Below are 17,500 nucleotides of genomic sequence, written 5' to 3'. Positions count from 1 at the left end.
GTGAGATTTTCTGGGCCAATTGTTTGAGCTACTCCAAAGGTCTTTGTCTGTCTCTTGGTGTAATTTTCAGGGTGTGAATGTGTTTCTATCAGTTGTTTGTGTGTTTGAGCACCTGCCGTGCGTACACTGCTTGTGGGTCAATGCCTGAAAGCCTTCATTCAGAAACCCATCGATCAGACCTGGCGCCACACACACACACACACACACACACGCACGCACGCACACACACACACACACACACACACACACACACACACACACACACACACACACACACACACACACACACACAGGGACTGGTAGGGTCCCAGAGCCTTACAGTTCACATCGTGTGATACAGTGATGTGACTGTACTTTCTGCCCCACTGTACCAGAGTACAGTAGCTCACCTAGTGGCTTGTGCATCACGACTGTGAAGAAGTTACCAACATCAGTTGTCATGACTTGTTTATGATTATCTGTTATGTTTATTGTGATTATACTGTTATTAAGGCCTCATATCACTGTGGTGGAGTGTTCAAGTCTTTGTGTTGCACTTTCAGTACTGGGCAGGAGGACCTTCACCACTGGGCACTTAACAAAATGCTCAGCCTAACATCCATTAAAAGCAATCTTTCTGCACTGTCTGCACCACATTAGTCCAATGAAGCTCTAGTATTTCATAGAAAGGTTAGGAGACAGATTTCACCCATGCACTTATATCAGGTGTCCCCTAACGCATTTGTCTCGCAAACCTAAATTGACATGAATCATTTCCTGTGACCCCAACAAGTTGATTGTGGGCTATGCTAGCACATAATAATGATGTCCAAGTGTAATCACTTAGAAGAGGCTCTAATTGAATTTGAACTGCAAAACACTGCAATGTGGGCTACAAATGCAATACACAGACATTGTTTGTCTTCATACAAAGTAAAAGCAGATCTTATTTATCAAATGATATAGGTTAGGTTAGATTTTCTCCCAGTTTTAAATCAGGGGTTAGGGTTAGGCTTAGGGTTAGGGTTAGGGTTAGGGCCGACCCCAAGTTTGTGAGTTGCCGACTTGACGTAATGTCTCAAAAGTAATGTAAAAAGTCTTGAAAGTAACCCTAACCCTAACCCTGAGAATGTTCCCTTTGTGGAACCAAGTTAATGACGCTTCTCTGTGTACACACGCACACACACACACACACGCACACACGCACACACGCACACACACACACACACACACACACACACACACACACGCACACACACACACACACACACACACACACCATTAGGCTGTGTTTTGAACCAGAGAGAGAGAGATTGTTTACACCTCTCTGGACTTATCGAGAAACCTAAAATATACACAGTGTCAGGGTTTTTAAACTTCATTTCCCTCATGGAGCTAAAGAGCACAGAATACAGATTAATTACAACAGCCTCAACATTTAACAACAAAGTGTTTCCCCCTCACATATCACATCATCATGGTGTTTTCTTTCTCATAACATACTATGACCTATCCGTGCCTCCCTCTCAAAGCTGTTTAGAATGGCTGTGGCTTTGAGCCCTGTCCTCCCTCAGCCTGCTCAAATCCCCACTTCTAGAGCTGCACTGTTGGGCTGGGTTTGTTTTTGTAGTGAGGTGGCAGACGCTGGACAATCCTGTGGTTGATGGTGCCTCCGCCCACCCCTCTCTTCCCCCCCTCCATGGGGGGGACCATAGGGCATGGTAGGACAGACCAGATGCCCTGTCTCATGACACGGTGGTTTAGGACACAGTGGTTTAGGACGGGGACACAGAGATCCCTAGGAGAGACCCAAGCAATGTCCAGACTGAGGCTGAGCACAGTCTCGCTGAGAGAGAGGGATTAGAGAGAGGGGGAGGGAGACAGAGGGATGTGTGTGTGTCTACTATGTTACCTGTGACCTGAGCAGAGCAGACCAGAAGGTGGAGACATTCATTCCAGTCCATGACATGATATCATCACCATGATGACATGATACCTATGTACCTATGGTCAGTCTTATCCTATTTTTTTTCCCCTTACATTTTCAGCTGACCTGCATTTGAAAGAAATCATTATGATGGTGGAATTGGATATTGTGCTATTCATCTCCAATTTCCAGCATCATTCCAAGGCATGCAGATGGAGCAATCCAAATGCTATAAAGTGCTGACTGGTACATTTTAACAACATTGTTTGTGCTATTATATACAGTCATCAATAGCTTTTTTCAACAAATATTTTCACGTGAATCCTACTTCCCCTCTAGACAGCTTTATTGACATAATAGTATGATATGACTTTGTTTACGTGGAACAGAAAACCAGCCAGGACCCGGCAGCTTTTCATTTGACCTCCCTGGAGACAAACCTTGCTGATTTGATGGATTTCACTGATGCTTCTCTTAATTGACATTTCCGTGAAAGGGGGGGTTGTTGTGGCAAAAACTCTGCCCTCAGCTGAAATGTGACCTCCTGCACATGGACGATGCATGCGCTCTAATATACAGTCTTTTCTACCCTCTTCATCATTTTTCTGACCATAGGTTTTGGGAAATACAGTAAGCAGATTTCAGTGGCTCTTTTCCCTTGCCCCTATTGGATGCTGATAGATGATTGGGTGTTGGCTTTCAGACCAGGTGTTGAGTTCTTGGATCACTTTACTCCATATTAGGATAAAAGTATGAACGCCGGGACAGAGGCCAACATGTTGAAGAGGGTAAGTTTAGGGGTTATGAACATAAATTCCAAAACTGTGACTTTTTTCTTACTATGTTATATTGTATTGTTGACTTGTTGATTGTTGCTGCTGTTTTGTTGAGCGAGGAGCAAGATCCCAAATCATTTCACTGCCAACTATGGTTGTATGAGATGTACGTGACGAATAGAATTGGATCTGATTTGATTTGATTTGCTTTGTGATCTTAAATGAAACTTTGTGACAGATATCCTCATAAAGCCATCTGACAGAGACCATGGCTACCATTTAAACAAGGGGCAAGTGAGTGCCTTGTGGTTTGAGTCTCTAGAATTAGAAGTGGTGTACTGACCTATGCACTAGAAATAACCGCCTTCTGAGTTATGAGTAATATATTAATATATTCTAAGAAGTAGGACAGACAGACAGACATGCACACACACACACACACACACACACACACACACACACACACACACACACACACACACACACACACACACACACACACACACACACAGTGATCCAAGGGTGCTTGTTTATTCATTCAAGCTCAATCTCTGTCTAGATACAGTGTCACACTCTGTTTGGAAACAGCTCTACTGGGGCCAGACACAAACACAAACAGCCTGGAAACTTATTCACTCACTCTTATTCTGACTCATCTGAAATGTGTTGTTGTATAGTGGTTTGGGGTTAAAGTATTTATATGTTAAAACATTTTCCAGTCTCATCCTCTGTGGACAGGAACTTTACTGGATTCCTTTCGATGTTCTGAACCAGACAGGAGGTATAATCTGGGTCCTCTCTGATGGATAGAGAGTTGTTGTCACCACCAAGACCGTCTGTCCTGATGAGTGGCGGTGAATCTCCGGGGTCTGTCTGACGCTAATGTGTTGTGCGTCCATTCCTGTTGTCTCCTTTCATGTCTGACAAGGGTTTGTGGTCAAATACGGGATGTTATCAGTCGTCAGCCCCCTAAAGTCTTCCTCTTAACTGATAACTCTGTCAGTATGTGTGTCTAGGAGGAAATGGGTATTCCCTATCTCTCTCTTTCTCTGTCCTTCCTGTCCAGTTCATGGACCGACTGGATTCTGGATAAAAGCACACTAATGTGTGTACTCTTTGTTTCTATCTCCTTTAGACTCCTTTAGAGTATTAGTCTCTGTTCCCCTTTGTTGTTTTGCTCTAACTTTAAGTAATTGTTTACCTAATCATTGCCATTGGTGGAACCTGATAGGCCTAGCTGTCCAGCCCACTAGAACAGTAATGGTTACCTGCTTAGTTCCATGGCCTCTTGCATTACTTTTATTTTTATTTTTGCTTACTGTTAAAGAGAAGACAACTTTCCTGAAATAATACAATACTACTACTACTACTACTACTACTACTACTACTACTACTACTACTACTACTACTACTACTACTACTACTACTACTACTACTACTACTACTACTACTACTAGTAAGCAAGTAAGTAACGTTTATTTATATAGCACAAATTTACAACGACAAACAGCCGCCCAAAGTGCTTAACAGATAAAAAGATAAAACACTGGTAGAAGAGAAAAACAAGATAAAATAAGATAAAATACAGATTAAAAAACTGATAAAATAGATAATACACAAAAAGCAAGGTGCAATACAAATAAAAGTGCAAAAAGTGCAGTGTCGGGAGGCAGGCTCACCTCAGGTCAAAGGCCAGGGAGAAGAGATGTGTTTTAGCTAGTTTTTTAAAAGCCTCAATGCTCTGGGCGGATCTGATGTGGAGGGGGAGACTATTCCAGAGCCTAGGGGCTGCTTTGGAGAAGGCTCTATCCCCTCTTGTTTTTAGTTTGGTCCTAGGGACCTCCAGCAGCAGTTGGTCAGCTGACCTAAGGGCTCTGGATGGAGTATGGTGGCGCAATAGGTCAGCCAAGTACAGGGGTGCCTGCCCGTTCAGTGCTTTAAAAACAATCAAAAGTAATTTAAAATCAATACGGAAGCGGTATCAGTACTACTACTACTACTACTACTACTACTACTACTACTACTACTACTACTACTACTACTACTACTACTACTACTACTAATAATAATAATTAATCAAATCAAATACATTGTAGTCATTTTAGTGTGAGATGTTTGGAGGTTAGACAACATGGAGAGATGTCAGTGGAGAATGTGTTTGATTGTCTGAGTGAACATGAGACTGTGTTCTCACACTGTGAGATCTGGCATGGGCTGTTCTAGCAGCAACAGCAGCTGCCACCTGGCTAATCCTACTGAGAGCCTTCACATTGGACCAGTGTTTGGAAAGAGTGGTGAGTGTGTGTGTGTGTGTGTGTGTGTGTGTGTGTGTGTGTGTGTGTGTGTGTGTGTGTGTGCGCGTGTGTGCGTGTGTGCGTGCGGTGAATGAGCCCCAAGCCTCTCTGTCGCACCCTGTAGGAGTCAGTGGTGATCGTGGTGCTTGGTCTGGTGTACTTTCTGAGGTTTTGGGCATCCAGGTGCTGTGTGTGTGTGTGTGTGTGTGTGTGTGTGTGTGTGTTTGTTTGTGTGTGTGTGCAGTGGAATGGAGCACCAGGAGAATTCCTGGTGGTTGGCTGAAAGTCCAGGGCCGTTTTGTTTTGTTGTTTTTGTTCTCAGTGTGTGTGTGTGTGTGTGTGTGTGTGTGTGTGTGTGTGTGTGTGTGTGTGTGTGTGCGCGTAGGAATCAGACCAGCTGCTGTTAAACACATAAGCATAGAGGCACAGCCATGTTGGTCCTCTTTTTCACTTTTTTGGTTTTTGCTGCTGCTGATAATCTGTAGATCAGCTATGGTTAGTCTGTCTGTTTCTGTAGCCTACTGTGTGTACTGACCTGTGTGTATCCCTCTGTCTGTGTGTGTGATTGTGTGTGTGTGTGTGTGTGCGCTCGCGTGTGTGTGTGTGTGTGTGTGTGTGTGTGTGTGCGTGCATGCGTGTGTTACAGTTTCCTGCTGGTGTTGAGCTGTCTGGTGCTGTCTGTATTCTCTACCATCCCCGACCATCAAAAGGTAGCCAACGAGTGCCTCTTCATCCTGGTAAGAGCTCCCGACCCCTGCCTTCCACCATAGACCCAGTGCTACACTAACCCTTTCTTTTACACTCCTCCTTCACCTGGTCATTACGTGGTATTTACTAAGAAAATGTGTGTCTCACTTCAGAATGATTTAGTATTAATTGCTTGGTCCTACTTAGTAGCAAATGGTACATCATGGGGCTTGTCTAAATTAATCTTAAAAGAAGTACAAAGTTAATTGACGAGTTATTATTACTATGTTATTTACGATGTAAATACCAGGTAAATAGTGGACGAAGCGTAACGGTATAAAACACTTTGTTGTTGCATCCCACTGAGAACTGAATGTCTGTGTAACTGTAAACATACACTACCTTATCATGCTGGCATACTGTAGACCTAAAGTGCACTTTGCTTGTGTCCATCTGCGGTCACTTTCATCCTAGTACCTTAATGGGGAACATACTGTATAATACATCTCACCCTAAGCCCCCTTGAAAGCATGCGTGCGTGCGCGCACACACACACACGCACACACATTACGTACACACACGCAAGCACGCACGCACGCACGCACGCACACACACACACACACACACACACACACACACACACACACACACACACACACACACACACACATACACCCTCCTTGTTGGTCACAGTCAGCATCCATCTCTGTTTGATTCTGCTGGCTGTCATGCCTGCTGTTCCGAGGGTGTGTGTTCTGTTGTTGTCCTGCGGAGCTCCATTTACTTGACACAGCACTCTTGCTGTGTAAGCAGGCAGGATGATTCAGGTGTTGAGTATGCAGGAAGTCATTGACGTGATCCACTAATCTTAATAGTTAATCCAATCATCACTCATCTTTCTGTAAGGGTGCTTTAGGTAATGTAGGTTTGCCTTTTTCTCTCTCTCTCTCTCTTTCTTTCTCTCTCATACACACTCACAGTCACATTTTAATGGTTCGATGTTCCGTCCATTCACTTACTCACTCACTCAATCTTTCAGCCATTATCAGGTTTTGCTTACCTTACTGGTTATGACGGGTTGGGCCAATTTACATTTAACTGCAAATGGAAACACAAAACAGAACAGAGAAAGACAGAAAACCAGTATTAACCAGTATACAAATAGTGATCTATGTAGTTGCCCTCTGAGACCTGTGAATGAGCCCCTGCCTCTCTGTCGCCCTCTGTAGGAGTTTGTGATGATCGTGGTGTTTGGTCTGGAGTACTTTGTGAGGGTGTGGGCGTCTGGGTGCTGCTGCCGATACAGAGGATGGCAGGGACGACTGCGTTTCGCCAGGAAACCCTTCTGCGTCATAGGTACCGTAACAGTGTTTTCACCTCCAAGTGTGTGTGGGTGTGTGTTTTCACGTCCGAGTGTGTGTGGGTGTGTGTATGCATGTATAGTTTATAATAACATTAATTTGTGCTCACACTTGCATGCGTGTGTGTCTATACATATCCATGTACTGTAGCTTCAACAATCCCTCCTTGTTCTCTCTGTTTCTCTCCTCTTTATACCCCCCACCCCCCACCGCCCCATTCTAGACTTCATAGTGTTTGTGGCATCAGTGGCAGTCATCGCAGCGGGCACACAGGGCAACATCTTTGCGACCTCTGCGCTGCGCAGCATGCGCTTCCTGCAGATCCTCCGCATGGTCCGCATGGACAGACGGGGAGGCACCTGGAAACTCCTGGGCTCCGTGGTCTACGCCCACAGCAAGGTACAGGAGGATGAGGATGAGGAAGATGAGGGAGGAGAGGGAGGAGGGAAAAGGAAGGGGAAGAGAAGGAGGAGGAGGAGGAGGAGGAGGAGGAGGAAGAAAAGAGCAAGAATGAGAGGAAGGCATGATGATGATGTGGATGGAAACTACTGGGACACACTCACACCTGGTCCAGATACAATATGTTGATGGTGTCGAACTAATAATAATAATAATAATAATATATGTCATTTATCTGACGCTTTTATCCGATGTGACTTACACTATGATGAGAACATACATACATTTTTCGGTATAGAACTGCTGAATGGTTCGTGCATAGCACTGACCGCAGATACCATATTCCCTTAGACCACGTTGGTCTGGAAATTAGGTTGACCACACTGCAAAAATAACACACGCACACGCACACACACACACACACACACACACACACACACACACACACACACACACACACACACACGCACACACACACAGTGTCCAGCTATAATGAGGCTGATGATGACAGTGAGTATGATGGATTGCTAGCCTGAATTATGGCATTGTACTATAAAGTTTATGATTCTCATAGCGGTAGGCTAATGATGATAGGAATGATAAGCATGATAATGGTGCTGGTTAGGATTATGGTAGAGGATGATCGGCATGATGATTATAATGTTTAAAATGGCTGAATGTTGATTGATGATTTAAGATGTATTTCTTTTGTTGCTGAGGTAATTAAGTAGGGCTAGTTTGTCTTAGTTTTGGCAGTAAACAGGATGGTGCATCGTTCAGGACACAGGAATGAAGATGACATTTCTTCTCTGAACTGTATTTTGTTCCAGCAGTGGTTATTGGTACAGTTCACACTCTGTATAATCATCACAGTCTCACAGTCTGAAATAACAAATAAATCAATGCTCATTATACAGAAGCACAAGCGGTACTACTTCAACTTCTCCCACACTCTCTCTCTTTCTCTCTTTCTGTCTCTTGCTCTCTCGTTCTTTCAGGAACTGATCACAGCATGGTATATCGGCTTCCTGGTCCTGATCTTTGCCTCCTTCTTGGTGTACCTGGCAGAGAAGGATGTCAACTCAGAGTTCAACACATATGCAGACTCCCTCTGGTGGGGAACGGTGAGAACTGCACACAGACAGTTGCAATGTATTGTCACAGATAGGCTTTTATTTAAAGTATCTACATAAGTGTGTGTGTGTGTGTGTGTGTGTGTGTGTGTGTGTGTGTGCCTGTGTGTGTGATAACTCACCAGATAACTCTCACCACTATTGGCTACGGTGACAAGACTCCTACTACCTGGCTAGGGCGTCTCCTAGCAGCCGGCTTTGCTCTTTTGGGCGTGTCCTTCTTTGCCCTACCTGCTGTGAGTCTCCTTCATTTCCTTACATCGCTGTCATTTCCCCTCCTAGCCAATCAGCGCTGGTCCTTTGTCTCTGACCCGCCCTCTGACCTTTGACCTCTCTCACAGGGCATCCTGGGGTCAGGCTTTGCCCTGAAGGTGCAGGAGCAGCACAGGCAGAAGCACTTTGAGAAGAGGAGGACTCCTGCTGCCAACCTGATACAGGTAACGTAATGTAGCACAGTTTTGGGTTGTGCTGTTAAAGAGAGTCTTCAGTTCTTAGCTATTCTGGAAAACCTTATTATTACCCATATTCAACTGTTTCTATGTGTGATGTTTGTGTGTGATGTTTGTGTGTGAGTGTGTGTGTGTGTGTGTGTGTGTGTGTGTGTGTGTGTGATGTGACTGTCTGTCTGTCTATCTGTCTGTCTGTATGTATGTGTGCGATGTCGGCGATGTCTGTCTGTCTGTCTGTCTGTCTGTCTGTCTGTCTGTCTGTCTGTTGTATGTCTGTCTGTCTGTCTGTCTGTCTTTTGTCTGTCTGTCTGTCTGTCTGCCTGTCTGTCTGTCTGTCTGTCTGTTGTTTGTCTACAGGCTGCATGGCGTCTGTACTCCACTGATGCTCAGCACTCCTATCTGACTGCCACGTGGTACTTCTATGACAGCATGCTCCCGTCCTTCAGGTAAGGACTCCTCTCCTACTGTGCGGCTGTGTGGTCAAATAATAATAAAATGTTGAGTGGACAACTGACTAGTCAACCAACCCTTGGGCTCAAATATTTCCTCAATAAAATACCTGTTTGTCTGTGTTCATAACAATAGTCTATGCTTCTCACCCAGAAAGAATGTGATTTCATAATAGATTTGCAGTTATGCAACCCAGTCTACATGAAGTATGTCAATCATACTGTCAGTCTACTGCCATCACCCACCCCCCAGCCCCCACCCACCCACATGTGCACGCACACACACACACACACACACACACACACACACACACACACACACACACACACACACACACACACACAATGTCAGTCACACCCAAAGGTGTTCAGTTACTTATTTGTTTTGTTGATCAGTGGTGGCATTAGTAGGTGAAATAATGGTAATAGGTGTCTCTCTGGACTAACAAATCAGAATAGTGAGGCATGCCGTCTTATGATTTCGCCCTTGGGACTCAACATTTGTAATGCTGCCACTGATGATATTTCAGATTTGTTCAGATTATGTTCTCCCCACAGTTTTCTCATATTAAGGAATTTACATATTAATTTGACTAATTTTGTTTGTTTAAAAGGAGGGGAAACGTTGATTTAGCATTTGTATGATTTACCGTACATGGTCTTTGGTTGCCTCTGTAACAATTGTTAATAGAGCCTTCAATATTGCTCGGTCTTCATCTTCACGATTGATATACAAGTCATGCATGTCTTTCCCCTCCTTTTAAGTTTTGACCATTAATTAGTCCGCCTTTTTCTGAGTTTATTCTTTTGTCGTTGTTTTTGTTGTTTGTTTTGTTTTTGTTGTGCACGTGGGGTCAGAGAACTGACGCTTCTGTTCAGTCACCTTCAACGACAGCGTAGCGCCAAGAAGGTCCTTCACAACTCCTACAACACGCTGCTGTCCGGGCTGCGGCCCTACAGCTCCCCCTACCTGTCGGGGGACAGGTACGCTCATGACAAGGCCATGCTCTCTCTCTCACACACACACACACACGCACACACACAGGCATACACACACGCACACACATGCACACACTCATGCACGCACAACACGCACACACACACACACACACACGCACGCACGCACACACGCACACACGCACACACACACACACACACACACACACACACACACACAGGCTCACTCTGACTCTCTTGGAGGTCATACAGTCACTATAGAATCATACACAGACGATGACACAGGAACATCAGACTGCCATGTAACATGATATCAAGTCAAGACAACTGGTTTCACAATGAAATATTCAACTCAAAGCCGGATGTCCCTGGGTCTGTGGTTTTCCAGTGTGGATGGGCTGTTCTGTATCTAACCGACTGTCACTAACACAGATCTGAGACCTGCTGTGTGTCCTGTCGCTGCTCCCTGCATCTCTGTCTGCCTCATTGACCAGTGTCTGCTTCATCTTCATGTCAACTCCTCTGTCACCTTCATCCATTCATCTTCTGCATTCTCTCCCCCCCCTGTCTTTTCTCTCTTTCTCTCTCTATTTTCCATCGTGTCTTTACGATGCCGTCCCTCCATCTATCCTGCTCTCAGGACGGCAGACGTCCCATGCAGGTTCGTTCTTGGTGTGTGAGTGGGTCTTCGTGTGTGTGTGTGCCCTTGCTATGCCGCTGCCATGGTGAGAGAACATGTCTTGTGAGGAAGTTTTAAGATGGATTCCTTCTGGATTTTCCAATGAAATATCTTCGCTATGCTCCAATAAGTGACGTGTGGTACACTTCAGATTAAATAGCGTCGCATGTCTGATGTCACCACGTGTCTGATACCATGCCTCATTCCGTTCCATGCATCACAATGAGCCCGTCCACCGATTCCTACCTCCACCGGCCTCCCCTGTAACACGCATTAACGCCAGTGTGCCTCCTAAGCGATGGTAACGCTGTGGATAAGGATGTCCATAGTGGAGCTTAGGCGCTATTCTAATAGGTATACTCTGGTTAAACACTACTTCTGCATGCTCACTCCCTGCCTACAGTATATGTCCCCAATTCAACACACTCCTCCCCTACTCCTCACCTCCTCAACGGGTGTTTCTTAATAGTCTGAAGTGAACTCCTCTTCTTTCCTTCTCATCACGGAAAACAGGAGAGATTAAAGCAAGATGTGGAAAAGCCTGAAGAGGATGAGTGTGAGTGTGAGGGAAGAGAAGAAGCTATTTTGGACTATTGAGATGCAAGCACCTGTTATTTCATCCTTCACCTTTATCAGCAAACTGCTGCATAGGCAGGTGGACCCCTCCTCTCCTCCTTTCCTCCCCTCTTCCTCACCATCCCTCACCCTTTGCCCCTCTGCCTTGTGTGTCTCCTCAGTCAGCTCCTCTCTAAAAAGCGAGGTCTCTTCCGGATTCACGCTGGCCGCAAGCAGAGGTATCCGCGGCACCACGCCTGTGCACGGGACACACCAGCACGCCCACACCCCGCCGCACCCCCTTCACACACACCTTTCTCAATGCCTCTGGGCCCAGTGCAGTGTGTGTTTGTTTGTGTGTCTCAATGTCCTTTTTTGGTTAGTTTAGTTTCAGCGAATCAAGTTGGAATATAATGTGCATGAAAATAATGAATTGTACATTGGATAAACATATTCCAAATTGATGTTCTGGAATGGGATACTCACTCTGCTCTGGCTCCAAACGCTTTGACCCTTTACTATTATGAGAGCATGATGGGGTGCTGTGATCTGTTCTGTTCAGAGAACAGCTTTGTTTTTCCTGCTGATGGTCCACTCACACAGTGGAAACTGACAATCATAAACCATAACCCTGCCAACACAGAATGTCTTCTGAATTTGTCATGGTTTAATTACATTGGATGTACATTGAACAGTGCTTCTCTCTTGAATTTGATTTGGGGATTTTGGACAGAAGGTTACTGCAAACCTTTGTGATGAAACTGTCAAATGTTTTGGTTTCAAAGTCGACCATGCCCTTTCATCAGCACGGCATGTTCCTTTTACACACAGTGGCATGGCTGTGTTCTTCAGAGTGGACACATCTTTTATGCATGCTTTTTTTGGTCAAGCCTGCCCTGCAATCATTTTTGAGAAAGGATTCAAATTGACCCTGCCACGCCAGCCCCTGGTATTGACTGGATGATCAACAACGACCCATGCTGAAACATTGCTCCCTAATAGGTTGTGTTGCCAGTCATTTGCTCCAATGTTTCTGGTCAAATTCCCCCAGCACACATTGCACATTGCATGGTTTAAAAGGTTTCAGCTTTATTTCTCAACCTTACTGCATCCCCCCATCATTTCATTATGTTTTCCAATAGCATGCAAAGGCCTATAGGACCTATACATGTTTACATCTCTCCCTCTGAGGTCTACCTGAGCATTTCACCTTGAACAGATGAAATGCTATTTCCACTAATGCCTCCTGAGCTATTTAAATATTAATTTAAATGGCCAGCTAGCACACACACACACACACACACACACACACACACACACACACACACACACATCCACACACACACAACAAGGAGTATATCATCATAAAACTACAGGAGTAAACATGTTTCAAATCGTGCGCTGGAAGCATGACGTGTACTGGAGAACGGCATGTCGGTCCGTGACTGTGTGTAGCATGTAAGTGGCCACAGAGATGGTGTACTATTTTCTCAAGGGCATTCTATAGCTTCAAGCTTTAATGTCAGGACAGTTGGCTTGAATGGCCACATGCTGTCCTCTCAGTTGTAAACAGATACCCTCACGCTAGGGCTTACTCTGCATAGTGCCATTCTGAGTCATGGGTTTTGGAAAGAGCTCAAGCTAGCATAATGGCTTTCCTTCCCTCATGTAGCTATCGTACATAGCACGACGGTATTTGCGTGTGATCTTCATATTCTTTGTTCTTGTTCATTTTCAGTTACAGTAAGTACAGCATTGTACAATTCCCCTTCCGATTAAGTTAGTTTGTCCACCATGTCTGAGTCTGATCTAACCCTCTGAAATGTGTTCTTTTCTCTGTCTGCTTGTTGGTCACTATCTTCACCTTGTCTCTTTGTGACTGGATGTTACTGACTGTAATCTAATAGGCTGCACCTCTGCTGCTTTTCTAAACCTCAGACTCTAAACAGCCTGGTTATCCACTGGACACTATGGTCAATGAGGAAAAACACAGCACTGTCAAGATCTCCCTCTAAGTGCCAGATGAGGCTGTTAATGTAAATGAATTTGTTGACACAGCAGGTTAATTGCCCTGTATCCTATGTCAGTAGCAAGATTGGATTCCGAGACCGGATCAGGATGAACAATTCCCGTTCGTCCCAGGCAATCCGGAGCAAAGCGTCCCCACTCCCCCCCGGGTCAAATGCGCGTCACTCCCCCACCACAGAGAATATTCCGGAAGTCACCAGCCCTGGGAAGGTCCAGAAGAGCTGGAGCTTCAATGACCGCACACGCTTCCGCACCTCCCTCCGCCTTAAACCCAGACCACCTGCAGAAGGTGGGTGTTGGGCACTCACACCTCTGTACTGTACACACACACACACACACACACACACACACACACACACACACACACACACACACAAGTCTATACTGTACACACATACGCACTCTCTTTCTCACTACTATCTATCTATCTATCTATCTGTCTGTCTATCTATCTATCTATCTATCTATCTATCTATCTATCTATCTGTCAATCTACTGTATATTCCCTCAATGGAAATTATGACATACTGTACTGGAGTATCTGTGACTTTTTGTTTGTGTCTTTCTCTCTCTCTCTCTCTCTCTCTCTCTCTCTCTCTCTCCCCCCCCCTCTCTCTCTCTCTCTCTCTCTCTCTCCCCCTCTCTCTCTCTCTCTCTCTCTCTCTGTCTCTCTCTCTCTCTCTCTCTCTCTCTCTGTCTCTCTCTCTCTCTCTCTCTGTCTCTCTCTCTCTCTCTCTCTCTCTCTCTCTCACTACATTGTTGTTCTTCTCTTTCCAGTGGAAGGAGTTGGTGAGGACAATGTTGAAGATAAGCCCTATTGTGATGTGTCCATGGAGGAGGTCATACCAGCAGTGAAGACCTTGATACGGGCTGTCAGGTGAGTCGTGGATACCCTGTCACAGGACAAGCCAGTGTAGACCAGTGTGGCCATAGTTAGGTGAATCAATCCTGTGTGGCCATAGTTACATAGGTGAATGTTGTTGTTAAGCTCTGTTGTGGCCAATTTCAGCTGACAGGAGGGAAATGTCCACTTAGGAGCGGTAACTGAGCCTTCCTGCCACGGGCCAGGTTCCCTGCTCTGACCTTGTCACTCCGCCAGCCAGTCATCCAGTCAGTCAGTCAGTCAGTCAGTCAGTCAGTCAGTCAGTCAGTCAGTCAGTCAGTCAGTCAGGTGCTTCTGGTCAGCTGATAGTGGTGTGATCAGGACAGGCCTATCGTAGAGTTGTCTGACGTAGAAATACTGGATGTTTGCAGGATCACTCCAGAACTCTCATCAGGAGAGACACTATTGGCTTTGTATTACAGTTTTGACAAGGGGAATTCTGTTGACAGATTATTATTTGGCTACTTTCTCTCTGTTCTTCTTTTCTTACCAACGAACACAGGTGCTTTGATATTCAGCATAATGACTTTAACATTTTTATTGACGGTGTAGTTATTTTTGTCGTGTCATGGAATGCTACTTATGTCTTTGTCTTTTGTGAAAGATGAGTGCACCTTCATATTAGTAATGCAGTTTTCAATGGTACCAAAGTCGTGGTAGAAACCACTAATCACTATGCTAATAAGGCCACTGCAATGGTACAAAAAGTGGGGCAGAAAGAAATGTGTGTGAGAGAATGAGGGAAATGCAGAGTTGGCAAACCTATGCACTAATTAACGACTTGATGTGTGCAAACACATGACCGCAAGGTTTCTGTATGTGCTGAACTATGTAAATACCCCGTAGTAGGCTATTGTTCTACCACCCTCATCACACACACAACTAACGCACATGCTCACGCACAGAAAGAGAGAAATAGCTTGGATTTTCACTGAGGTTGGCAGAAAAAAACTACAATTGCCGGCAAACATCTGGATTGTAGGCAAGTTAGCCTCTAGGGGGTGTGTGTGTGAGTCACACACACGCAATCACTTCCAGGTCCCCTGAGTCAGCCATACTGACACGCACCATTTTTCATGTGAGAGTGTCTGCGTGTATGAATCTATGTATGAAGTGGCTATGTGTTGTGAGTGGATTCATTGAGTAGGGTCTACCATGCAAGCATGCACTGTAAAAGCAAACATGCTTCCTTTACGATGTTATTGTCAGAATCAGCTAAATAAGTCAACGGACTGAGCTGTGACTGTAAGAGGACGTATGTTTGTTTTTTTCCAGAAATGTATGCATTTAATTCACTGTACTAAATCTTCAACACCCTCTCACGTTGTACTAAAGTAATTCAATCAATCAATCAATCAATCAATCAATCAATCAATACAACTTTATTTATATAGTACAAGTCATACATTGAATGCAACTCCAAGTGCTGAACATAAAAACTATAGTAAATAAACTACAATACAATAAAACAAGAGGTAGGAGATATGAAATAGATACAATAAATACAACACAATAAAACCAGGAATAAAACAAGAAATAGAAGATAAGATCGGAGTAAAGGTGCAAGTTGACATAGACACTAGATAAAAGCCAGGCTAAAAAGGTGTCCAATGGCAATATAAAAAAAATAACATATCCACACTCTCAGCCACCCTCAAGTCCTCTGGCAAGCCGTTTCATAGTCTCTGGCCATAGTGGCTAAAAGCGGCCTCGCCATGGGTCTTAGACCGGACCCCTGGAACAACCAAGAGACCAGTACCAGAGGACCTGAGTGATCTAGTGAGTATGTACTGTATCATAACACCATGTCAGACATGCAGTCGGGAGTGAGACCAGTTAGTGCTTTGTAAACCAATAATAATAATTTAAAAATCTACGACTTTGGTAGCCAGTGCAGTGATTTTAAAGCAGGTGTAATGTGTGCTCTCCTTTTGGTCCTTGTCCTTAGCTGAATTAAGCTGTCTATGGCCTTTTTTGGGAGAGCACAAAGGAGAGCATTACGGTGGTTCAGTGATAAAAGCATGTACTAGTATCTCAGCATTGGCCTGGGAGAGAAACGAATGCACTCTGGCAATTGATAAAAGGCAGACTTGGTCACATTCCTGATGTAGGCATCAAAAGTTAAGTTAGAATCTATGATGACACCTAGGGTTTTGGCCTGGTGCCTAGGACTGATTGCCAGTGACTTGAATTTAGAGGGAAGTTTCTCTCTCAGCGGCTCTGCTCCAATGACGAGTACCCCTGTTTTCCCCACAAGCATACAGTATAACAATACACAGTTTCCAGTATGAGGTAAAATCTTAATAGTACATCATAGTATGGTACAGTATATGGCTATATGATGTATTGGAATACTGATACAGTAGTATGTCATCCCAGCGCTAGTTTGGATGTTGTGTGTGACTCAGACTGCTGTACAGTGGCTCCTACCTGAGCTACAGTAAATGGATATACAGGAAGAGGAAGGGAGCTCCGACACAGTGAGGCAGCTGTGTGAGCAGATGCTCTGGGGCGAAGTTGCCCCTCAAGCACAAATCCAGGATCGGTTTACCCTCCCCACATCTTAACATTAACCATTAGTGGGGGAAATGGAAAACTGACCTCAGATCAGCATCTAGGGGCAACTTTACCCAACTCAGTGAGGCAGACACGCAGATGCATCACCAGCCAGAGAAACACAGGAGTCTTACCTCGGTTCCACACCTAAGATTAATGTCCTTAAAATACAGGTAGATTCTAGCACAGGCCATAGTGCTGAGTCTTCACTTTATAAAGACGCATATAGTTTATCAGCCTGCCTGCACAAATGTGTGGAGTGTGCTGTTTAGGGTATGGATGGATGGTTAGAGGGCGAGAGAGAGAAGGAGGGAGATTTCAAGATGCTTACGGTATTATATTATCATCTCTCGATTGAGATTCTTGGGGGCGCAGGCAGTAGAAAGTG

The 17,500-nt window shown here is 44.7% G+C and overlaps 1 protein-coding gene across 1 annotated transcript in view; it reads left to right on the top strand.

Annotated features, from left to right (window-relative positions):
- Positions 1-17,500, top strand: part of kcnq4 (potassium voltage-gated channel subfamily Q member 4) — a gene marked incomplete at both ends in the record, with an annotated part of 46,127 nt that overhangs the window by 24,021 nt on the left and 4,606 nt on the right. The window contains 12 exons of the mRNA XM_080530636.1: positions 5,623-5,713; positions 6,893-7,019; positions 7,248-7,423; positions 8,422-8,547; positions 8,682-8,792; positions 8,898-8,993; positions 9,363-9,451; positions 10,313-10,438; positions 11,052-11,072; positions 11,828-11,884; positions 13,733-13,962; positions 14,451-14,550. Coding sequence (XP_080386762.1) covers positions 5,623-5,713; positions 6,893-7,019; positions 7,248-7,423; positions 8,422-8,547; positions 8,682-8,792; positions 8,898-8,993; positions 9,363-9,451; positions 10,313-10,438; positions 11,052-11,072; positions 11,828-11,884; positions 13,733-13,962; positions 14,451-14,550 — 1,350 coding nt within the window. The remainder of the gene's footprint in view (positions 1-5,622; positions 5,714-6,892; positions 7,020-7,247; positions 7,424-8,421; positions 8,548-8,681; positions 8,793-8,897; positions 8,994-9,362; positions 9,452-10,312; positions 10,439-11,051; positions 11,073-11,827; positions 11,885-13,732; positions 13,963-14,450; positions 14,551-17,500) is intronic.

Source organism: Nansenia antarctica, assembly GCF_963989245.1.
Source record: "Nansenia antarctica genome assembly, chromosome: 5".
Classification (NCBI taxonomy): domain Eukaryota; kingdom Metazoa; phylum Chordata; class Actinopteri; order Argentiniformes; family Microstomatidae; genus Nansenia; species Nansenia antarctica.
The sequence above is the reverse complement of the archived record's forward strand: the minus strand, read 5'-3'. Positions and strand labels throughout refer to the sequence as shown.